We start from the raw sequence: 24,401 nt of genomic DNA, 5'->3' as shown, positions 1-24,401 counted from the left end.
CCCTATCCTCCAGGAACTACACTGGCTCCCGATTAAACAGAGAATTGAATTCAAACTCCTCCTGTACACATTTAAATCCATCCACAGTCTGGCTCCTCAGTACCTGTCTGACCTCCTCCATGTCACCGCTCCAGTCCATTCCCTCAAGTCCTCCTCCTCTATCCTCCTCACCGTGCCCCCTGTCCGCCTCAGCACCATGGGAGGCCCAGCCTTCAGCCGCTCTGCTCCTCAGCTCTGGAACTCCCTCCCACCATCCATCCATAACTGTGACTCTCTCCCCACATTCAAATCCAGACTCAAAACTCACCTTTTCAGAACAGCCTACCCCCCATAAGCTCTACTCTCCATTCTACAACTTCATTTCTATATATAGTAGTTATTTGTTTTAATCTGTTTATTTCTTTGTAGTTTATGGATTGTTTGTTTTATCTTGTTGTACAGTGTCCTTGGGTGTCTTGAAAGGCGCTTATAAATAAAATTTATTATTATTATTATTATTATTATTATTATTATTATTATTATTATTATTATTAAGGGTTAAAGGCGGACGTTTGGGTCTTTAAGGGTTAAAGGTGGACGTTTGGGTCTTTAAGGGTTAAAGGTGGACGTTTGGGTCTTTAAGGGTTAAAGGTGGATGTTTGGGTCTTTAAGGGTTAAATTTAATGAAAAAATGTGACTGTTTCCAAAACTAAATAACTAAAAAAGGAGGAAACTTTCAAAGCAAAGGGAACATTTATTTCAACACTTTATTGTGGATTTTACACTTTTGTCTCCTTGAGTCCAATCAACACTTGAACAAATAGAATAGAATATCATCGACATACATTTACATCCCAGGTGTTTAGTTTGAATGGGTGTTTTTACACAAAGTCAAACAGGTTTGTGACGTTAGTACAGACTGTGCTTCTTCCTCTGTTCTTGTCTCTTTTTTTAGTGGTATAGGTAAGAAAAATCATTATAAAAAAAACAAAAAAGAAAAAAAAGAATTTGCCATTAGCACCGTTACTGTGATATTTTCCGTTTGTTTTTGTTTTGTTTTTTTTAATTTAGGGATCAGCAGCTCATCCCGTTAACGGAGAACGCTCAGATGATGAGGTCTTTGTCCACGTCCTCTGAAAAAACCACAGAAGAAGAAGAAACGTCACAAAACATCAGCTCAGTAGAAATATGAGAAGAAACTGCTTTAATTCTACGGGAGGAAACACTCGAACTGTCGGAAACTGTCAGCTAAACCCCCGTTTGTCGTTAAACCCCTCCCATACTTACGCTCCTTCAGGCCGAAGCAGGAGGCCCACTCCTCCAGAGCGATGTATTTATCACTGTCGGAGTCGCACTCCTCGAAGAAACGGGTGGTGCAATGCTCCATGGGAATGAGGGGGGCGCGAAGGGGGGCCAGCTCTGTGTGGGTCAGGTATCTGGGGGGGGGGCAGAGGAAACGGGTCAAAAAACGACAGAAAAACAGGGAAAACTGACATTAAAAACCCAGAGGAAACAGGTTAGAAAATAATTCTAATAGAAGAAATAAACTAAAAGAACAGACAAAAATAAGCCAAAAATAAGAACAGATTAAACATCTGCAAATGAGAGAACAGATGTTTCAGATTAATTCATGCAACAAAAGAATAAAAAAAAATAAAAGTGTTTGACTCAAACCACCAAACTGTTACTGATTTGACCAAATGTGACAGAAAACGTTCCAAAAACTGTGATTTGAAGGAAAATTTCAAAGATTTAACACATTTGAGACGTCAATAACCGTCTGAATGTTTGGATCGGAGGCTGTTTATTGTCACAGTGCATCATGGGAAATGTAGGAGCTGCTGGTTCTGTTTGTTCCTTGTTTACATTTTCACACATGAACGTTTGACTCCAGGTTCATTTCACGTCAAAATCGACATCCTTTATCAGTTTGATGTAGATGACGGTCGTGGTCCTGGTGCAGGTCCAGGTCCCGGTCTCGGTGGTGGACTTACCCGTCGACGGGGTGCTGGTCCAGCTGACCGAACTGCCAGTGAACGGGGAAGATGTACATGTTGTAGTTCTTCTCGAAGTCGTGGGCCAGAAGGTCCAGGGAGTGGTCACCAGCCTGGAGGCGCTTCTCATTCTCATAGATCTTCTTCACCTGAAAACGGGTCAAAACATGACAGCAGAACCAGAGGAAACGGGTCAGAACATGACAGCAGAACCAGAGGAAACGGGTCAAAACATGACAGCAGAACCAGAGGAAACGGGTCAGAACATGACAGCAGAACCAGAGGAAACGGGTCAGAACATGACAGCAGAACCAGAGGACAGTTGTCTTATAAAGCGTCTCACCCTGAGCTTCTGCTTCTCCGTCAGAAGGTTGTTGTCCTCGTCTCGTTCGTACAGCGTCACCAGGACGTTCTTCAGCCAGTCCCTCATCCTCAGGGGGAACTCGTTCAGTTCAGAGTCCAGGCAGGTTTCAATGTCTGAGGAGGAAACGCAAGGAGCCCAGGGTCAAAAAGAGGGACAAGAAAAGACAAACCCAAACCCAGAGGACAGGGGTCTGAACAAGACCCAAACCCAGAGGACAGGGGTCCGACTAAAGCCCACAGCTGAGGACAGACGGGGCTGAATATGTCGTTGTGTTGAATCCGCTGTTTGATCTGAGCGTTAAATTGTGACGTGTGAAGGCAGCGGTGGGTTTTCTCGACTGCACTTGAACGTCACCTGGACCTCCGGGTGAGCCTTTCAGGCCAGGATGAAATGGTGCAGAGACGTGGTCCACATGTCGGGACAGATCCAGACAGGTAGACCACGTCACACCTGAGACCTGAACACACCCCGCCCCGAGCTGCATCAGACAGACCGTAATAAACCAGAGCCCGGTCACCGTGGCAACAGCGCCTCCTACCACCACTTCCCCATAGGACTCACATTTGCAGGGTCCGATGTAGTCCAGGTGCAGTTTGTGGCCCTTCTTAGTTCCTTCCAGAGCACATTTGGTGGCAAAGAAGTGGCAGGAGGAGTCATAGGTTTTATTATCAGTACCACAAACCTGGAGAGGGGGACAAGAAGACAAGAGGACATCAGAAGAAGACAGAGTTTAGTCCTGAGTTTAGCTGAAGATGGAGTTTAGTCCTGAGTTTCACTGAAGATGGAGTTTAGTCCTGAGTTTCACTGAAGATGGAGTTTAGTCCTGAGTTTATTTCTTTTTTTTTTCATTTTGTTGTTTTTTATTGTATTTTTTTAAAATTTCCGACTCAGTCGTTTACTTAGACTGTGGGTGTGTCCAGTTGATGGTGGGTGTGGGTGTGACAGAGGGCGGGACTTACGTGTTCGAATTCGGCGTCAGCGGGGGGGCAGGTGGACGGGTCCTGGCACACACACATGGGAGTGTTTCCCTCGTCCACTTCACACACTTTACCCTTTTTACAGTGATAGTTCAGGCAGGGGTCTGCAACGAGTCCAGACCACATGAGTCAAAACCCGATCCAGCAGAGACCACAACACAGACCCAGACCAGGTTCCTAGACCCTAACTCCACATTACTCCGTTCCTGACCCACTCAGTTTATGTAAACCACAGTATTTGTACAAATGTTTATTTATATGAAATTAGGGCTGAACGATACGGACAAAATGTCATATCTCTATATTTATGGCAGATATCTCAATATCGATACAATACGATATGACTACGGGTTCAGTGAAAACCAAGCATTTTTAAGAAAAATACAAACATCATAATACAAAAGAATGTGGAAAGTGCAGTTTTAGTTATAAGAACTCACTGCCAGTCATCAACATTAACATAAAGTACAAATAAATAAATTACAAATCAAACATTTAACTGCAGCTCTGCTTTACCAGTAAATAACAAGTATATGCAGCAGCTGGTGGAAGGTGAAACACTGACAGTGCACTGAAGTGCAACATGTTATATTCTTCTATTTTATAACGCTTGTCCAGCGTCTGAACCATTTCTTTAAATCCCTCTTTCGAGACTGTGTACACTGGTACCATGTCTTTTGCAGTGTGGTATGCTCTAGCTTCTGTAATGTCTTTATGTCTAGTGGACGTCGACTCGTACGGTGTAACGCTACTGAACGCACCAGCAGTCAAACTCTGCTTTGGCTTCTCTTGGGATGACTGAGAAGTCCCTGGTGTTTCTCTCATTGCCATACACTCTTCGTGCAGCACGTGATAGTGTTGTTTCAGGTGGTAAACCATGTTTATTGTGCTGCCTTGCTTTGTCGCAATTTTCGCCAAGCACGACTTGCACAACACCTGGCTCTGGTTCACATCATCCTTTTGAAATCCAAAATACCCCCAAATAATGGAGGATGATTTATGCTTTGGCACCAAATCAGATTCTGCACCGCCACCGGCCGCATTATCTTCCGCACTCATGTCACTTTTCTTTCTTACTTTTTAATTTCCCCGCTGTGGATGTGGTGTGTGTGTGTGTGTGTGTGTGTGTGTGTGCGCGTCAGTCTCCGTCTCCCTCACTCCCGCCCTCATATGTTTGTCATTGGTTGGCTTCAGCTGTCGATCCACAACAAGCACGAAATAAGGTTTGTGGTTGGCTGGCCTTAGCGGTGCATTCAAAGGCAATCATAAAAATTTAATTTGTTGTGACTTCCACAGCTGTACATGCAGGGCGAGCGTGGGGGAAATCTATATAGATTATATCGTTGCTTTTTCGACATTAATATCTTGAATGTTCATGTCTAGATATAGATACGATAACAATATATCTTTCAGCCCAATATGAAATAAACTGTTGTGAGCGCTGAATCCATTGTACCCCCCCGTCGTCTAGACCCCTACGTTCCTCTTCTTCTACTGTTTGTTCTACACACAGATGTTCTTCGCTGTTCTTCGTTGTTGTTTGTAGCTCCTCCTTTAGGTGTAACTCCTCTACTGAATCAGCACACACCTGTCTGTTTTCCACCTTCTGTGGATGTGGTTTGGTTTTTTCGGTGTCAAACTGCTCAAACAGAATTCAACGTCACGGTGTCTTCACTTACTGTCCACAATGTCTTCAACCGTCTCCTCCTCCACATCGATGGCTTCGTCAAAGTCTCCCACCTCCACCTGCACCGGGTTGGTCCCGACCTCAGGCTCCTGGGGGTCAAAGGTCACAGGTCAAAGGTCAGAGGTCACATCATGCACAGGGTTCTTTAAAAAGGAAACCTGATCAACAGCAGCTGTTTGGCCCCGCCCCCATCTGCATCTACTTGAACATCCACTATTTGGACAGTAGTGTCCATAGAAACACCATCACATTGGTTTAATTATTGTCTTTGTTTGTAAAATGACTCCGATGGTTTGGACTGAATTTATATCAACATACATTTAGGTTTTAGGGTTTTTTTTTTTTATCCATAACTCTGATTTTAATCCCATTAAACTTAAAGAAAATATGAATGTTTCTGTGTCCGATCCTCATGAACAGGACATCTGACAGCTGGAGACATGATGTGTCCACATATTTATGTCCATACAGTTGAGAAACATCAATATTTCCCTCTAGTTTAACCCTGTCATGCACAGAGGTCACTCCAGTGGACAGCTATTCTACAGCTGTTCTCTTATATATTCATGGGTTTTATTGTTTTAGTTCCATATCAGCCAACACAGTGGACACTTATGCATCATCCCATACAGTGCATTTCATACCGTTACTGTAACTTTGCTGTTCTTGATAAACCTGATCTGCAGTGGCGCATGTTTTAGTGTAAATCAACAAACAAAACAGGTTTTTTTTTTTGCATATTATCTTCATGAAATGAATAATAACTAGTATTAGAATATGTTAAAATATGGGAAAACATCTGATTAGCAGCATTAAAAATGTTTTTATTGCATACTTTTCCATATCACTTTCTGATATTGGGTTTTAAAAACATATTTCTTTGCTTGAAAAATTAAATGCATGGGGTCCAGCTGAGTGGACAGTTTTGTAACTCCTTAAAAAAAAAAAAAAAAAAAAACCCTAAATCACATGTTTTTTTTCATGCCTAAAGAGCAATAAAAACACACAAATATTGTGACCAAGGTTCTCATAGTTGCATGGAAGGGTTAATGGTAGATTTTTCTTCCTCAGTCAGATGTGATGACAGTAGATGAACATTACTATTTACAGTCAGAGCAGGAAAATATTAGAGACAGTTAGAGGAAGAACATCGAAAAACAGAAAAAAAAACCAGAATCAGTGTTGATATAAAATCAGTCCAAACCATCTGAGACATTTTAGAAAAGAAGATAATAACTGAACCCAAACTAATGATATTTATCCCATAATATAAAACTATATTCTAACATTAATCATTATTGTTTTGGATCCCAGACCCCTGTTAGAAAAGAAACACCTGGATTCAACGGGTCCACAGACTGATGGACACAAACTGTTGTCCATGTGTCCTATTTTGTCCATGTGTCCTATTTTGTCCATGTGTCCTATTTTGTCCATGTGTCCTATTTTGTCCGTGTGTCCTATTTTGTCCATGTGTCCTATTTTGTCCGTGTGTCCTATTTTGTCCATGTGTCCTATTTTGTCCATGTGTCCTATTTTGTCCATGTGTCCTATTTTGTCCGTGTGTCCTATTTTGTCCATGTGTCCTATTTTGTCCGTGTGTCCTATGTGCAGTGTTTGTGCACATTCTTTCCGTCCTCCAGTCTTCAGGTCTATTTGTGGACCCTGGTCCTCTTAGACCAAACCGCTCCAACAGCCCTGGTTTCCTGAAAACCGTCTGGACGTCACCACTAAAGACGGCCCCTCCCTTCAGGCCAAACAGATGTGGGAGCAGCCAGACCATAATATCCAACAATAACACACAGCTGGTCCACATGTGGTGAGGACGTAATGGCTTCCTGAGCGGCTAAAATTAACAGCTGTGGGATCCGGGTCCCACTGGACCTGAGCACAAAGAAAGCATGAGACGTTCACATGCACAGGGAGTGTCCTCTGGGGACGGTTTACAGAAAGACCCGGAACCGGAGCCCAGAGGGACGGTTTACAGAAAGACCTGGAGCTGGAGCCCAGAGGGACGGTTTACAGAAAGACCTGGAGCTGGAGCCTCGAACTGGACCCATCAGTAAATCTGTGTGTTTACTCTGAGGATGTGTCATGTTTGTTTGGAAACACACGGATTAAAGTGGATTATGGAGACCAGACTGATAAGGACCAGGGTTCCTGTGTTAACAGATGGTGCATTCAAGAACTGGTGGGAAGAATTGGACACAAGGGACTGAAGCCAACAGAACTGTGTGGACGGTTCCACACAAATCTGAAGCTGTTTCACATAATGAACCAGGATGAAACTAGATTTGTTGCAGTATTTCCATTTCACATCTTCATCTGAACCCAGATTAAACATATGTGTGATTGGACTGATGTCTGTCCATATTTAACCCTTTGATGGACAGGTTTGGACAGTGTTAGTGTTTGGTCTCCAGGGTTCAGATGATTGTGCTGGAACTCCTCGTGTCCAGGGCTCATGACTCCGTTGACGTGTCCATGTCCAGGCATCTTTCCCTGTTTCTTGGACTCTTCACTACATGTTGAATATATGAGTCATGGCGTCAAGGGAGTTCACAGAGTCGACCCGGTCTGAGCCGACAGGGGCCAAACCCTCCATCAGATCAGATCATCACTGAGCAGCTGTTTGGCAGAGACAGTGAACGCACCACGAATCAACCACGATGAGAAGGGAGACACTTTCAAACAGCTGAACTTCACTGGACACTTCACACATTTTATACTTATTAACACGGTGACGATGACACTTACACAAGCTTTTCTGCTCATATTCAGACATTTTCACTGTTTAATGTTTTACTGATAAAAAAAAAAAAAAAAATGACATCGAAAGTAAAAACAAAGACCACAAACTAAAGGTTATTCCGTCCTCCACAGTAACACTAGTCCCCTTTCCATCGTCTATCTAAGCTAAACTTTGCCCATATTTAAATAAATGTGTTCCAAACAGAAGTGTGTAATGTTGGTTTTTCCATTCAATCCCAAATGTGCTGATTCGTTTCTTTATTCTGGTAGATGTCAGTAGAAGTCATTCCATAAACATGAACATAAATCTGTGTTGTTTTGAATCTAGAACGCTCGTTACTAGGGATGCACCGATACCACTTTTTTCCAGACCGAGTACAAGTACAAGTACTTACATTTGAGTACTTACCGATACCGAGTACTGATACTAGTACTTAATAATCCCATTCCAGTTGTTAGTTCCTTTTGTAAATGTGCTTTATTGTCGTTGTCATTAGTCTGACTGGAACAAAGTGCTGCTACTGACATTTAATGTGTTGGAATGAGCGTTTGTCAATTAATCCACCAGGGGGCGCCGCTCTGAATTAACCATACTGGACAAATACCACGAAGAAGAGGAAAGTTTAATGAGAAGAAGAAAGTCAGTAAAAACAAACCTGTAGATGACAGAGGTAACACTAATGTGATACTAATGTTGCAGCGTTTTCTCTGGTAAGGTTTAAAAGTTTAGCTTCAGCAAGAAGAGAGAAATGAGCCACAAGTTTGGTTTTCACTTCCTCTGGCGGCGGTCCGCACCACTCCGTACCTCCACAGTATTATCAGTAGGATGGAAAGCGGCCCAGCCCTGGTTAGTTGTCCTAAATGTGTCAGTAGTTTTTCTGGGTAGTTGTCCTAAATGTGTCAGTAGTTTTTCTGGGTAGTTGTCCTAAATGTGTCAGTAGTTTTTCTCTAACTCCCACAGTGGCTCTTTGAACAGATCCTCTACCTCCACGGTTCCGCTGGTATTCTCCGTCTGGGTACTCATCCTCCAGCACCTGGAAAATGGACGGAATGTACGCAGAGGACGAACAGAACGCTGCGTCTGTATCTGTCTGTGTCTGGAACGGTACTGTCAGTCAGCGTTACTTTTATCACCGTCATTTCTTTGGTTCAGTCTCCACACTCTTCACTCACACACATTCTTCCTCCTCCTCGTACCTGCTGCACTGAACTGGGAATGGCACACAGCTGTAAGTGGTATTGGTGCAGTTGTATCAGATTACTTTTATGAGTATGAGTACAAGTACACACACTGAGTATTGAAGTTGATGCCCAATACTGGTATCAGATCCGTGCATCCTTACTCGCTCCCCCTCTATCTCCTAAATTCTAAAATGATGTGGTTTCCTGGTGTGTCCACACGTACCCACACGTTTGGGTTCAACTCTTCTTCTTCTCTTGGTTTTTTGGTCATGTGACTCTAGTTGGACTAAAAGGACCTGCATGAAGTTGGACCCCCACCACCACCACCACCCAACCAAAACCTCTGGATCAATGGTCTCATATCATTAGTGCTTTGTTTGTGCTGTTATGATTCTGGAGTTCTTTACAGTTCTTTTAGAGGTCACCCCCCCCACCACCTGCTCCACATTTAACCAAAATGGTGGCATTTGTTTGTGCTTCGTTTGTGCCATTTAAAGTTTAATTTGTGCTGTTATGGTTTTATACATATTACATTTATTTTCAGCTGATGACGTCACCCTACCCCCCCGCTACATATTCACTCGAAATGGTCTTACACATATTTTTCCAGGAGCTACATTTGGATCATCCATTGTTCTTCCTGTGTTAATCCTGTCATGGTTGCATCATGTGAGTCTCATACAGAATTCTGTCCACATTATTGACCCACCTCCACCACCACCTCCTCCACAATGGTCTCCTCCACCACCGGTTCTTCCACGATCACCTCCTCCTCGGTCTGAAACACAAGCATCCAACACGTCAACGAGTCCGAACAAGAGGACGATGAGACACAAACAGAGTCCAAACAGTGGACAGAAAGCCTGTCCATCTGGACCCCCTACCTTCAGACCAGACCAGACTCAGATCCACAGGGGGCTGGTCTCAGGTCTGGTCCAGACCATGTCAGGGTCCTCTGTCAGTTTGGTTTGGACAGTTTCCAGGATGGAGATATTAGTCTACGCCCCCCCCCCCCCCCCCCCCCCCCCCCGGTCTTTGTCTGTGTCCTAACATTAAACTGAAGGTGTGTTTAGTCATTTGACTGTTTATATGTCAAAATTAGATGGATAATGTGGAATTAAACCCACTGAATTATGGGTTATTTATATTTATGTATTTGGATTATTTGACTGGTTTATATTTATCTGTTCATTCATTCATTCATTTATTCACTTATTTATTTATTTATTCATTCATTTATTTATTTATTTGACTTTTTTTATTTATGTATTTGGATTATTTGACTTTTTTAAATTATGTATTTGAATTATTTGACTGGTTTATATTTATGTATTTGGATTATTTGACTGGTTTATATTTATTGATTTATTTGACTGGTTTATATGTATGTATTTGTACTATTTTACAATTTTTTGTTCATGTATTTATATTTATTTGACAGGTTTGGTCCATTTCAGGTCACATATGGTTTAAAGTGGAACCTGAGGTGAAAACAAACCCCTTCACTGCTTCAGTGACTTCAGTAAATACACAGATGATGTGAAACGGACAACAACCGGAAACAACGAAGGACGAGACGGACAAAGACGGGAAGTCGACGGTAAAGGAAGTGTCGGTGAAACTTACAGGAGCAGCCATTGCATGTCCAGCCACCAACAGGACGAAGAAGATCCACACCTTCATCTTCAAAGTCTGTTCAGACACAAAACACACAATAGCGTTAGAAACGGAGCCTCAGGTCAAGTACATGCATGAGACGGTATCCATGGCACCGACAGGGAAGGGGCGTGGCCAGCAGCAGCTCATTTACATTTAAAGAAAAAAAAAGGAAAACCAAACTGACCTGGTTCATTCATTCATAAACTGTATGTAGATGATACTCTATTATACATAAGAAAACCACATATATCCCAAATATCCCTGTATGAAGACGATACTTCATTATATATAAGAAAAGATACTCGATTATATATAAGAAAACCACATATATCTCAAACATCCCTATATGTAGACGATACTCTATTATATATAAGAAAACTACACATCAACACATCAGCAAACTGAGAAAAATGTGAAGGTGTCATTCCATCTCATTATTTCTTCAGCAGAAAAATAACCTGTTAGACAAACTCTGTAGATCAAAGACACTAAAAACAACACTTTAGAGCAAAAAAAAAAGATAAAGAATCTCCTCAAACTCACTAGACTAACAACATTAATGCTAACGGTGAAGTACCGTAACACACTGATAATCTAATAATCAGGAGTTTAAAACTTTATTTACTTTGTCACTTACGTATATACTTTAGATACTTTCTTACTTATTTATTGGTCTATTTTACAGGACGTTGTTTAGTTTAGTTTATTTCAGACACAGACATAATACAAAACATATGGAAGAAAATTAAAAATAACAATAATAAACAATACACAAATAAAAAATCAAATAATAGAAAAAAAGAACAACTGTTGTGCCTGAAAGGGAGTAGGAAGAAGCCACTGCTTATCCAGTCCTACCCCCCAGTTCCAGTCCTCAGACTGTTAGTGCTGAATCACTTGATATACAACATAAGATTGTGATTATCCATAAACACACCCCTACAAACCTGTGTCCCCATACAGTCACATACACATATACACACACACATACACACATACATACACACATACAGTCACATACACATATACACACACACATACACACATACATACACACATACACACATACATACACACATAGAGTCACATACACATATACACACACACATACACACACACATACAGTCACATACACATATACACACACACAGTCACATACACATATACACACACACACATACACACATACAGTCACATACACACACATACAGTCACATACACACACACATACAGTCACATACACATATACACACACACATACACACACACATACAGTCACATACACATATACACACACACATACACACACACATACAGTCACATACACACACACATACAGTCACATACACATATACACACACACATACACACACACATACAGTCACATACACACACACATACAGTCACATACACATATACACACACACATACATACACACATACAGTCACATACACACACACATACAGTCACATACACACACACATACAGTCACATACACATATACACACACACACATACACACACACATACAGTCACATACACACACATACAGTCACATACACATATACATACACACATACAGTCACATACACACACACATACAGTCACATACACACATACATACACACATACAGTCACATGCACACACACATACAGTCACATACACACATACATACACACATACAGTCACATACACACACACATACAGTCACATACACATATACACACACACATACACACACACATACAGTCACATACACACACACATACAGTCACATACACACATACATACACACCAGTTTATGTCTACTGCTGTACATCACATGTCTGCACCCCCATGTTTATACACACACCATACAACAGAACAACCTGACAATCCAAATAATGATCACACCCTTCCTTGAGCCAGATATTGTGAAAATAACATTTCTTTGTAGATTTTTTTGAATTTCTGAATATTTGGACACTGCTTGAGCTCTACCCCCAACCCATTCCAAAGCTTGACCCCACACACTGACACACACAAACTTTTCCTGGATGTCCTGACTGCTGGGACTGTGAAATTCCCACATCCCCTCAGGTTATAGCCCCCCTCTCTATGGACAAATAGTTTTTGTATGTTGGCTGGTAGTTGATTTTTATTGGCTTTATATAAAAGTTGAGCTGTGTAAAAATTTACCAGATCATAGAGTTTTAATAGTTTCGACTGCAAGAATAATAAATGAGTATGATCCAAACATTACATGTACATTAATTCACATTTCTGTAAATGCAGCACAAATCACCAAAAATTGCAATTATTCATGTTCCTGAACCGATGTTAAAACCACATGTAGTTACATAATAAATACCATATTTACAGATGAACAATGGACACTTCCTGTTTTTGGTTTTACATTATTACCATAAATGTACGAGTATTTGATTAAAGTTGAAAATATAAGGTTGTTCTTTCTGCTTCTTTTCATCATAATGTGGTCGATTTGTAAAAGCAGACGTACTTTTTCTGTGTTTTTATTTTATTATCTTATTAATTAAATAAATAAACTTAGAAACAGTGAGCTAGACAGTCTGGACGGATCCGTCATCATCGAACATCATGAAGTGAAATCTACACAAACGACAGAACCATCGGGTTTTTCTCTCATAAACAAACACACGTTGGTTTGTGTTCAGTGTTTTTTCCTGGTTCTGTGTCCACATGGAAACAGTCCAGATCCAAACAAAACCCTCAGTGTCTGCTTCGTCTGTGGGACGTCCCAGTGAAAGGCCTGATGACGGCGCCCAGAACCCCAGTGTCCAACGGTGCCCAGTGTCCAACTCAGTGTCCAACCCAGTGTCCAACAGCGCCCAGCCAGTGCCTCAGTATCACTGGGTCACTGTGTGTTGTGTTGTTCTAGTTGTGACTTGGCTTCATCTTTTTGTCTAATCGTCCCTCTGTGTCTGCTCTGTTCATTGGGAGGTTTGGGTGTCCTCTGCATCGTGTCCGTCCTCTGCATCGTGTCCGTCCTCTGCATCGTGTCCGTCCTCTGCATCGTGTCCGTCCTCTGGTCGGCGTCCATCTGAGCGTCCATTGTCTGGGTCTCGTTCTTCGTGGTGTCTCTGAATAAAGGCTCTTTTGTCGTCGCTGCTTCGTCTTCGGTGTCACTTATCTGCTCCGTGTGGGCGGTTCCTTCCACAGATCCTCCAGACATCTGAGGGGCCGATGGGGGCCGATGGGGGCCGATGGGGGCCGATATGGGCCGATGGGGGCCAGGGTCCAACTCTTCACATGTACCTCAGGGTTTGCATTTTTGGCTTCATATCAAATACCCCCCCGACACCGCTGGGGGGGGGGGGGCATTCCAGATTCTGAGGGGAAGGACAGGAGCTCCGCCTCCATAATCCCATTCTGAACAGAGGTGAATACTGCAGATTCAAACAGGCCTTAAACCACCAGCAGAGAAAGAAAAGGGAAAATCTGAGCAAATATGAGCCGATCTGAACCAAACCCAGTTGAAGTGACACCACGGCTCTAAAAACAGACAAACACAGACAAAAGGGGCCGTCCCACAGTCTGACCCCTCCCACAGAAGGAATTCAACTACAGGCACCAACACTAGTTGCGTTTCCATCGGACATCTGCGCAGAACTGTACCCATATTTATGAAAGGTCATAAAAATGCATTTATTTTATTTTATTGACTATTTTATGAAGTTTTCTTCCATTTCTGTTCAGTTTGTGGCTGGTTTTATTGACTTCTAGTTTGTTTTTGTTGTTTTATTCATCATTTTTGCTGCTTTTGGTCATTATGTTGCTTATTTTATGCTTAATTTTACTCCATTTTTTGCCTATTTTTTCCACATTATTTGTTAATTTGTACATTCTTACTTGTGTTGATTTTATTCATTATTTATTAGATATGATCCAAATGTGTCACTGATCAAACTGCATGGACACAGATATGAAGGATACAGGATGAAAAGGAAGTGAAAAAGAAAAGAAGGGATAAAAATGGAAGGAAAACACCAGCTGATGATGTCAAACCAACACATCCTCCATGTCCACAGATCTGAATCTAATGTGGTTCAATGAGGCTGAAACGGACACAGACTGAACTGAACATCTGCACCTTCAGCTAGAAAACAATAAAGAAGATCAAACAACTCCAGAGTAAAACCCAGAGTAAAAACCCAGAGTAAAAGCCAAAGTAAAACCCAGCATAAAACCCAGCATAAAAACCCAGAGTAAAACTCAGAGTAAAACCCCACAGTAAAACCCAGAGTAAAAACCCAAAGTAAAACCCTACAGTATAAAACCCCAGAGTAAAAGCCCAGAGTACAACCCCCAGAGTAAAAACCCCAGTGTAAAACCCAGAGTAAAAGCACCTGTCACCACCTGGTCCTGTGGAAAACTCACATCCAACAGCTTTTGTGCATCAAAACTCTGGTTTGTTTCTCTGATAAACCTGCCATTCAAAGGTTAAATATGAAGTTATTGAACCAAAACCATCTGTGTGAAAACATTGTGCCATTCTTCTGGTCCTGTGCATATTATGGTCTGTCGCTGGTTAAAGGCTCAGGTGCTGATGTCAGCGGCTGCAGGACGCTCAAAGCTCTGCAGTGTTTGTGAAGGTGCACGTTCTGGAAAAATCCAGTCGCCGTTTCCAAACAACCGCCTCAAAAAGGAAAGTGTTCTGAGGCGTTCTGCTGACGAGGAGTCTGGGAAATGAGACGGTGTTTGGTTTGGACGCACACGCCGTCCCCGTCCCCGTCCTGGTCCGGTCCACGTGGTCCTGTTTGGACGGACAGGAAGGAGGAGGACGCACGCAAGGACGCACTAAAGGGAAACTTCAGCTTCAGCACTGACGCTAAAGGGAAACTTCAGCTTCAGCACAGACGCTAAAGGGAAACTGGAGCTTCAGCACAGACACACTAAAGGGAAACTTCAGCTTCAGCACAGACGCTAAAGAGAAACTTCAGCTTCAGCACTGATGCTAAAGGGAAACTTCAGCTTCAGCACAGACACACTAAAGGGAAACTTCAGCTTCAGCACAGACGCTAAAGGGAAACTTCAGCTTCAGCACAGACGCTAAAGGGAAACTTCAGCTTCAGCACTGATGCTAAAGGGAAACTTCAGCTTCAGCACAGACACACTAAAGGGAAACTTCAGCTTCAGCACAGACGCTAAAGGGAAACTTCAGCTTCAGCACTGATGCTAAAGGGAAACTTCAGCTTCAGCACAGACACACTAAAGGGAAACTTCAGCTTCAGCACAGACGCTAAAGGGAAACTTCAGCTTCAGCACAGACACACTAAAGGGAAACTTCAGCTTCAGCACAGACGCTAAAGGGAAGCTTCAGCACAGACGCTAAAGGGAAACTTCAGCTTCAGCACTGACGCTAAAGGGAAACTGGAGCTTCATGAAGACACTCCTAACTGCAGTTTCTCCACTTGAGTCATCTTTTTCTTCTGTCTTTTCTTTTTCTTCTGTTTTTTTTTTCGTTGCTGTTGCAGATTCTTCTTGGACACGTTGACACTTGAACGCCACATTCTTGTTCTTTCACTGAATAAATGTGAAGGAAAGTGTGAATTTCAGCCTCGAAATCACTGTTTTTACTGTGATTTAATCTGTTTTAGTGTCTTTTGTATTGTGTAACTTTCTTCCTGTTTTCTCACTTTTCATGATATTTTCTGGATATTTTTGTCCATTATCATCTTCTTCCTCCAGATAACTGTCCATCTTCTTTCCTCTGATTCAGTAAACATTCCTCCTCTTTTCTTCTTCTTCTTTAGTCTTTTTCTGATCTGTTTTCTGTCTAAACTCCTGCTTTTTTCATGTCCAGTCACTGTCCCTCCCTCCTGTCGGCTTTCACAGGTTTTTTATGTGTTGAATCTGTTGTTTCTCTGTAAACTCCTCCAGCCTCTGGCTCTGAAGGACACCAGATTTACAGGAATTCTTCTCCTCAGTGTCGTAACAGGCCTGAAAAACGAGTTGGCAGCGAATGCACGCAAACAGCACAATGTAAAGGACCGAGGAGATAAAAATGACGTAGAGACATGGAGACATAGAGACAGAAACGTAGAGACAGAGACTATATATATATATATATATATATATATATATACATATATATATATATATATATACACACACACACACACAGTCTTAATGTTGTGAAGACGCGCAATATTGCAACTTAAAAATAATGGATGAAACGTATTAAAACTGAAGCTGTCTGGAAAATGTCAGACATCAGAAGACACTCAATAACATCAAATGAACCATGTTCTGCCTGGACTTCTTATTTATACATTTAAATTATACACAGTGTTCCACAAACATGTGGAAACAGATAGAATAGAGTTCAAACGTACAAACACAGCAGACATTTAAGAACAGACTGAATATTAGTACCATTACACATGTCAGGATGTTCATATTTGGTTTTATTTATGTATTTAGTTACATTTTATTGTGAAAGGATAGTTTGTAAATGTAAATATTTTCATAGTATAATGGGGTTTTTTTTTCCACTTACATTTTTTTTTTTACATTTGTGTATTTGTCAGTATTTCTGGGTATTTTGTTCTTCTTTTAGATCCCATTGGTCTGTGTGTGGAACTGGACTAAAAGGATCTGGATTTAAAGGATCTGGATTTAAAGGATCTGGACTAAAAGGATCTGGATTTAAAGGATCTGGACTAAAAGGATCTGGATTTAAAGGATCTGGACTAAAAGGATCTGGACAAACTGGACTGGACATGTCCCCAGTGTCACTTTTACACTTTCAGACCATGGACCGGACTGGACCGGACCCTTTGGAGGACCGGACCGGACCGGACCCTTTGGCTGAACCTTTGACCCTAAACCTAATGCTCTGTCAACACTAGAGGAGTCTTTCTGTCTGAACACTGGTTTTTTCCGGTGTTTCGGCCTAAACTGGTGTGAGCTGAAGCCCAGGTTGTGTCTGTGGGCGTTTCTGAAGGACACATGATCATCAGTGTCGACTTTTATCAGACGTTCCATTTCGTTTCCTGCTTTTCGTCTTCATAAACACGTCTTTTCTTCCACATTTGTTGGTGGATGCAGTGAGTTTTCAGTTTTCAGGTGAATAAACTGGAATGAAACCGACACCAGAGCAGACAAAACACAAACGGGGTCAGGGTGGTGATGAAATCACACCCCTGTCACCTGACCTCAGACAAGCCCCTCCCCCTTCACTGTGGGCGTCGACCATAAACCCACTAACTGAACACCTGTGTGTACATCCTCCACACCTGGAGTTCATCTACTTTCATTATTCAACTTCTTTATACGTTTATTTTATACGTACTCATTTCTACGACAGCATGTTAGCGCCACATTGAAAAAATAAAAATACTCATCAATACACCAATAAAGTCGTAAAATATCGACAATGAAGTCATGAAATATCAACAATAAAGCCATAATATTATGAGAATAAAGTCGCTCATAATTTAATGAAAATAATGTCGTACTTTTATAAGATTCAAGTCGTAATATTTTGAAAATAAATTCACAATAGTGTGATAAAAAGTCATAATTTAGAAGTTGTTAGCCTTAAGTGGGTTCAGTAATTTACTCCAAATCTGTTCGATTCTTACGACAAGAATAACCCAAACATGTGCGAACTGTCTTCAAAGTCGTCCGACTAATGCTAATGTGTTGATGGTGGGCGGAGTCAATAGGCTCCATATTTGGTGGGCGTGGCTAATAGGCTCAATATTTGAATATTTGAATATTTACTGTAAACCATATTTGAATATTTGCTGTCTTTAAATCTGTTTCTTCTTAAAAGTCCTGGTTTCTCCTCTCAGTTCTTGGTCTTTTTCTTCTGTTTTTTTTTTTGTTGCTGTTGCAGATTCTTCTTGGACACGTTGGCACTTTAATGTCACATTCTTGTTCTTTCACTGAATAAATGTGAAGGAAAGTGGGAAGGTCAGCCTCCAAATGTGGACATTTTTACTGTTGTTTTAAACTGTTTTACATATACATATATATACAGGGTGGGGAAGCAAAATGTACAATATTTTGAGGCAGGGATTGAAAGACAGTGTATGACCAATTAGTTTATTGAAAGTCATGAGAATTTATTTGCCACAAGAAAATGTACACAATAGAAAATGTTTTTATTCTATGTGTCCTCCTTCTTTCTCAATAACTGCCTTCACACACTTCCTGAAACTTGTGCAAGTGTTCCTCAAATATTGGAGTGACAACTTCTCCCATTCTTCTTTAATAGTATCTTAAAGAAAGTCGACATTGCTGTGTGATGTTCTATTGGTAGCATGTTCTAAAACGCCCCAAACAGCAGAATCCAGAAGGTTTAGATCTGGGCTAGAAGGCGGCCATAAACATGATTCCCAAAAATTGCTAAAGTTGGATTTGTTGCTGTTGTCAACAAGTGTTCTGGTGTTCTTGTGTAAGATTTTAACTTCAAATCATATTTTACTGCATTTCTAACGCTCTTGTTGTCTACCTCAAGTTCAGTTGCCATTTTTCTCATGGATTTGGTTGGATCCTTTAGGATTTTGGATTTGAGAGCTTTAATAAAAGCTTTGGTACGTTTTTTGTTGCTTCCTCCACTTCCAGACTTTCTCGTAATAGTTTTGCTCATAGTCATTCTCTTCTTTCCATTATAAACAGTCTTTATGGACACTCCAACTATTTTTGAAATCTCCTTTGGTGTGACGAGTGCATTCAGCAAATCACACACTCTCTGACGTTTGCTTTCCTGATTACTCATATGGGCAAAAGGTATGGATAATAGTGTTAGGTATGATTATGACATCAATATATGTTTGGTTTCAAAACAACTGACGTAGTGCCTGCTGAGAAAAAACAACTAAATGTTCATTGTAAATTTTGCTTCCCCACCCTGTATGCATATATATATATATATATATATATATATATATATATATATATTTAAAACCACATTTACTGACTTTGACCTTAACATTAAAAGTCATATTTATTCTGATCTTTTACCATCGTTTGTCCTGTTTTTTGGGAGTTTTTGAGTGCATTTATCTTTTTTCTCTTTTCCCTCCTTTTTCTGCAGACATTCACATCATTATCATGACGTTCTTTAGATTCTTTCCTCCTTTTCTTCATCTTTTCTCTTCTTCTCTGCTCATCTTCTCCTTTTCTTTGGTCTTTCTTCTTCTTCTTCTTCTGTTTTCTTCTTCTTTGGTTTTCATTTCATCTGTTTTCCACTTTCCCACCGTCCTCACTGTCCTTTTTTTCTTCCAGACATCAGCTCAATCCCTCCTTCCTGTCAATTTTACAGTTTTTCGTGGCCTTTGCCAACTTGGCTGGGGGATTTCCCATGATCCCTTGCCCCGCCCCCCTCCCCCAGAAGCTCCGCCTCCCTCCTGAATCTGCAGCAGGTGGAACGTCATCGATGGTCGTAGAGTCTCATGTGGTTTACATCTGACTGCAGCGTTTATGTCGTTTATGTTTTTGACAATTTTAACATTTTTCTTCATATTTGGACTTTGTTTTGTTTCGCACTGGTTTGGTCTTTTCTCATCTTTTACGTCTGTTCTTGTTTGTTGTATTGTTTATTGTCCTTTCCTCCTTTATTTTGTCTTTCATTTTTCAATAAACTGATGGATGATTTTTTAAATGTATTTAAGTCGTTAAATTCAGTCCAATTAATCTATTATGTAAAAAAGAGAAATGATTAAGTAAATGTTGGATTTATTCACTGACTCAGTGTTAATGGGACTGCAATGTCCAAAACTTTTACTTTTACTGTCAGATGGGTACTTTTACAGATGGGTACTTTTACTCTCAGATAGGTACTTTCACTCTCAGATGAGTAGTTTTACTCTCAGATGACTACTTTTACAGATTGGTACTTTTACTCTCAAATGGGTACTTTTAGAGTTGGGTACTTTTACGCTCAGATGAGTACTTTTAAAGATGGGTACTTTTACACTCAGATGAGTACTTTTACAGACTGGTACTTCTACTCTCAGATGGGTACTTTTAAAGTTGGGTACTTTTACCCTCAGATAGGTACTTTTAATCTCAGATGAGTACTTTTACTCTCAGGTGAGTACTTTTAGAGTTGGGCACTTTTAATCTCAGATGGGTACTTTTACTTTCAGATGAGTACTTTTACTCTCATGTGGGTTCTTTTATAGTTGGGTACTTTTACTCTCAGCTAGGTACTTTTTTTGGACTGTGTCTTGCACTGATCTGAGGTCAGCGCTGCCTCCGTTCATGCAGGAACAGTTCGGACGCTTGGAGACGACAGAACGAACTCACAGAGCCGTGTTAAACAGCTGGTAACCCGTCACCATGGCAACTCACATTCCTGCACATGAGAGTAATCAGAGACGGGGAGGAAGAAAGAAAGGGAATGAGGGAGGGAGTAAGAGGAAGGGAGGGATAGAAGGATGACTGTTGGAGAAAAGCTCCTGTTGTTCAGTTTTAATGTGAGAATGGTCTTTAAAAGCATGTGGAAAAAACACAAACAAACAAACAAACAAACAAACAAACAGACAGACAGACAGACAGACAGACAGACAGACAGACAGCTCCAACAGCAGAAACAATGACCCACGTTGGCAACTTCTCCTCCCAGAGCCACAACCGCCACCCGCCCCCCCTCACCCCCCACCCCGGTGCCGATGTGGCACCCCCCCCCCCCCCCCCCCTTTCACCTGCAGGGCGTCCCTCAGATGTTTGAGTCCTAATGACAGAGTCCACTGGGACAGTTTTATGAAACACATGTTTACCCTGAACCTTAAAGCAGCTCAGAATAAACAACAGCTTCTACCAGAACCAGAGCCAGAGCCAGAACCAGAACCAGAGCCACATAAAAAGGATCTGCAGGTTTCATAGGATGCACAGAAAACACACTCACATTTAAGACAAAACCTGCACAAAGAGGTCCGACCGGGTCCAGTTCAGACCTAAACCGGGTCCAGTTCAGACTTAAACCGGGTCCAGTTCACACTTTAACCGGATCCAGTTCAGACTTAAACCGGGTCCAGTTCAGACTTAAACCGGGTCCAACCAGGCCCAGTTCAGACCTAAACTGGGTCCAGTTCACACTTAAACCGGGTCCAGTTCAGACCTAAACTGGGTCCAGTTCACACTTTAACCGGGTCCGAATTAGACTTAAAACGGATCCAGTTCAGACTTAAACCGGGCCCGGCCTGGTCCGGTTCGGTCCGGTGCAGACATGGACAAACACAGATGTTCTTACCTTGGAGCTTCAGGAAAACCAGCAGAACTGAGCTGAATTCAGGTCGATCTAAAGCCTCAACACCGCACACACTAGACCACCTCCAGGGGGACGTCCCAGACCAGGACCAGGACCAGGACCTTCCCTCCGCCTCCAAACCCCTCCCCCTGACCCGGTGGGAGGGGTCTGAGGGTCTGCGTGTCTGAATCTGAGCCTGAAAAGGATGATGTTCATGACAAAGTCAACTTCAGAATAAACACATCAGCTGATCAGTCATGTGACGTCATTGTTTACCACATCAGCTGTTTGTTCTCACTTCAGTGTATAAAGACTTTTGTGTAAAATCAGTTTCCATAAACGTTTTCAGGTACTACTTTTCCAATTCCATCAAAAACCAAAACTTCCAAAGTGAAAAATATGCTTTTCTTGCAGAATATTTGGTAAAAAAAAAAAAAAAAAAAAAAAAAAAAGTCTTTATTAGTCTGACAAAAGGACAAACACAAACAAAAAAAAACAACAATAAATAATTCACTGTTTTTGGATTCTATGACTTTACATAAACAATATTCTACAAGGAAACAACAGGGTTTTTTTCAGAAAAGTGCATATTTCAGATTGGATGTTTAGTTCGTCAGTTGATCCATTCTGTTGTATTAATGTTCAAACTGTGACCTACAGGGGTCAGCGTTAGGGTCAGGGTTAAGGTCAGGGTCAGGTTCGGTCCTTCTGGATCCACAGACTGGATCAGAACTGGAATAAAGGATCGAAGTCAGAGATTTTCCTCTGATTTATGGAATCAACAAGTTTAATTAAAATTAGCTCCATTAGCATAGATCCGTTAGTTTAACTCTGTCAGCTTAGTTCTGTTCAGCTCTTTCAGCTGAACTCTGTTAACGTAGCTCTGTTAGTTTAACTCTGTTAGTATAACTCTGTCCGAACCAGGTTCAGTCAAATCCAGTCCAGGTCCAGCTCCAGCTCCAGGTCTGGTCTGGTCTGGTCTAGGTCTGGTCCAAGTTGTATTCCCAGTCCTGGTCCAGGTCCAGGTCTGGTCTGGTTCAGGTCTGGTCCTGGTTGTATTCCCAGTCCTAGTCCAGATCTGGTCCAGGTTTTATTCCCAGTCCTGCTCCAGGTCCAGGTCTGGTCTGGTCCAGGTTGTATTCCCAGTCCTGGTCCAGGTCCAGGTCTGGTCTGGTCCAGGTCTGGTCCAGGTTTTATTCCCAGTCCTGCTCCAGGTCCAGGTCTGGTCTGGTCTAGGTCTGGTCCAGGTTGTATTCCCAGTCCTAGTCCAGGTCCAGGTCTGGTCCAGGTTGTATTCCCAGTCCTGCTCCAGGTCCAGGTCTGGTCTGGTCCAGGTTGTATTCCCAGTCCTGGTCCAGGTCCAGGTCTGTGGGACTCCTCTCACACACCTGTGATGTTCAGTCAGACGGAAGCAGAACCCGGGTCCACTGAGAACCAGGATCTGGTCTGGATCTGGATCAGTTCTGTCTGTTCCCACAGAGGAGGATAGGATGCAGAACAGCTGGAGGGGGGAGGGGGGGGCAAGAAGGAGGAGGAGGAGGAGGGTGGACTGTGCTTCCAATCCTCCTCCACGTCTTCCTCTTGTTCCTCCTCCTCCTCTGCCCCCCCCCCTTCTCTCTTCCCCCCCCCCCCCCCTTTGATTCTCTCCTCTTTATTCCTCTCTTTTCTCTGTGTCAACGTGGCAGATGTTCGTTCGTCTCCTGGTTTTGACGTTTCAGCTGCGATTAACGTGCATTAAGTTTAATTATTGTGTTGAGTTGAACAGGATTGAACACGTTTGTGTTCAGATGGAAAGAGTCTGGAAGGAGTGGAAAAAAGACAGGAGTGAAAGAAAAGAGGAGAGAGGAGAGAACAGGGAAAGAACAGGAGAGAAAAGAAAAGACAAGAACAGAACAGGGAAGAAGAGGAAAGAAAGAAAGAAAGAAAGAAAGAAAGAAAGAAAGAAAGAAAGAAAAAGAAAAAACACTTGTGAAAAGATGCACCAAAATATGAATAAATATAAAGATGTAAACGATGAAAACAACATAAAGACACTAAAGACAAAACCAAATAAAACCAAACTTTAACGATTTTAACGACTCATTAAACTAATCCAGAGTTCAACCCGGGGTCATAGATGAGACCATGTGACTGCAGAGGTCAAAGGTCAACGTCCTGGTTTCAGAAAAACCCTCTACCAGGGTTGTTTAAGGAAACCATTAGCGTCAGCATTAGCATCAATTCCACCTTAAATGACAGCTGACCACCTTAAACCAATCAGCTGATGGTCCACACATTTGGCCCAGGGTTGGACTGGTGTCCTTCAGCGTCTTCATGGATGAAGTCCAGAGGTGGACATTCTTCAGTTTGGACCCTTGGATGGTCTGATCTGATTGGATCATTTCTGTTTGTGTTTACAAATAAAAAGATCAACAACAGACTGTGTTAAACACAGGAGGACAACAAGTGGACAGAAAGACCTCAGTGAAAACAGGATCTGTCCTCCTACTGTCTGTCCTCCTCCTCTCTCCTTCTCCTCCTCCTGTCTCCTCCTCCTCTTCCCTGTCTCTGTTCAATATTAAAACCATTTCATTAATTCAACT

The 24,401-nt window shown here is 41.8% G+C and overlaps 1 protein-coding gene and 1 long non-coding RNA gene across 4 annotated transcripts; one reads left to right on the top strand and one right to left on the bottom strand.

The window, feature by feature from the left end:
• Positions 1–728: 728 nt before the first annotated feature.
• Positions 729–21,946, bottom strand: sparc (secreted protein, acidic, cysteine-rich (osteonectin)). Of its 3 annotated transcripts, none has more exons than XM_030145423.1 (10): positions 21,823–21,946; positions 10,561–10,626; positions 9,644–9,712; positions 4,994–5,090; positions 3,297–3,418; positions 2,899–3,019; positions 2,317–2,450; positions 1,974–2,122; positions 1,267–1,415; positions 729–1,112 (listed from the first exon to the last, which is right to left on the bottom strand). In XM_030145423.1, exons 2-10 carry the CDS (start codon positions 10,615–10,617, stop codon positions 1,084–1,086), a joined length of 927 nt encoding a protein of 308 aa, XP_030001283.1. In that variant the 5' UTR covers positions 10,618–10,626; positions 21,823–21,946; the 3' UTR covers positions 729–1,083. The 3 variants fall into 3 exon arrangements, with proteins under 3 accessions (XP_030001283.1, XP_030001284.1, XP_030001285.1); XM_030145424.1 differs by having other exon boundaries at positions 4,994–5,087; positions 9,656–9,712; positions 21,823–21,945; XM_030145425.1 differs by having other exon boundaries at positions 9,674–9,712; positions 21,823–21,945.
• On the top strand, positions 5,258–17,074 carry LOC115427065 (uncharacterized). Its single transcript, XR_003936427.1, has 3 exons — positions 5,258–5,325; positions 8,453–8,463; positions 17,064–17,074. It is a non-coding gene; the product is annotated as an uncharacterized LOC115427065 (long non-coding RNA).
• Positions 21,947–24,401: the final 2,455 nt, after the last annotated feature.

Source organism: Sphaeramia orbicularis, chromosome 10 (genome assembly GCF_902148855.1).
Source record: "Sphaeramia orbicularis chromosome 10, fSphaOr1.1, whole genome shotgun sequence".
In the NCBI taxonomy this organism is placed as follows: Eukaryota; Metazoa; Chordata; class Actinopteri; order Kurtiformes; family Apogonidae; genus Sphaeramia; species Sphaeramia orbicularis.
The sequence above is the reverse complement of the archived record's forward strand: the minus strand, read 5'-3'. Positions and strand labels throughout refer to the sequence as shown.

Excerpts from the sequence above, each read along its gene's own strand:
- sparc (XM_030145423.1), bottom strand. The coding sequence starts at position 10,617 with ATGAAGGTGTGGATCTTCTTCGTCCTGTTGGTGGCTGGACATGCAATG. Across the intron at positions 3,419-4,993 it reads GGTTGAAGACATTGTGGACA|ACCCCTGCCTGAACTATCAC; the intron begins GTAAGTGAAGAC and ends GACTCGTTGCAG. Across the intron at positions 1,113-1,266 it reads CTGCTTCGGCCTGAAGGAGC|AGGACGTGGACAAAGACCTC; the intron begins GTAAGTATGGGA and ends TGGTTTTTTCAG.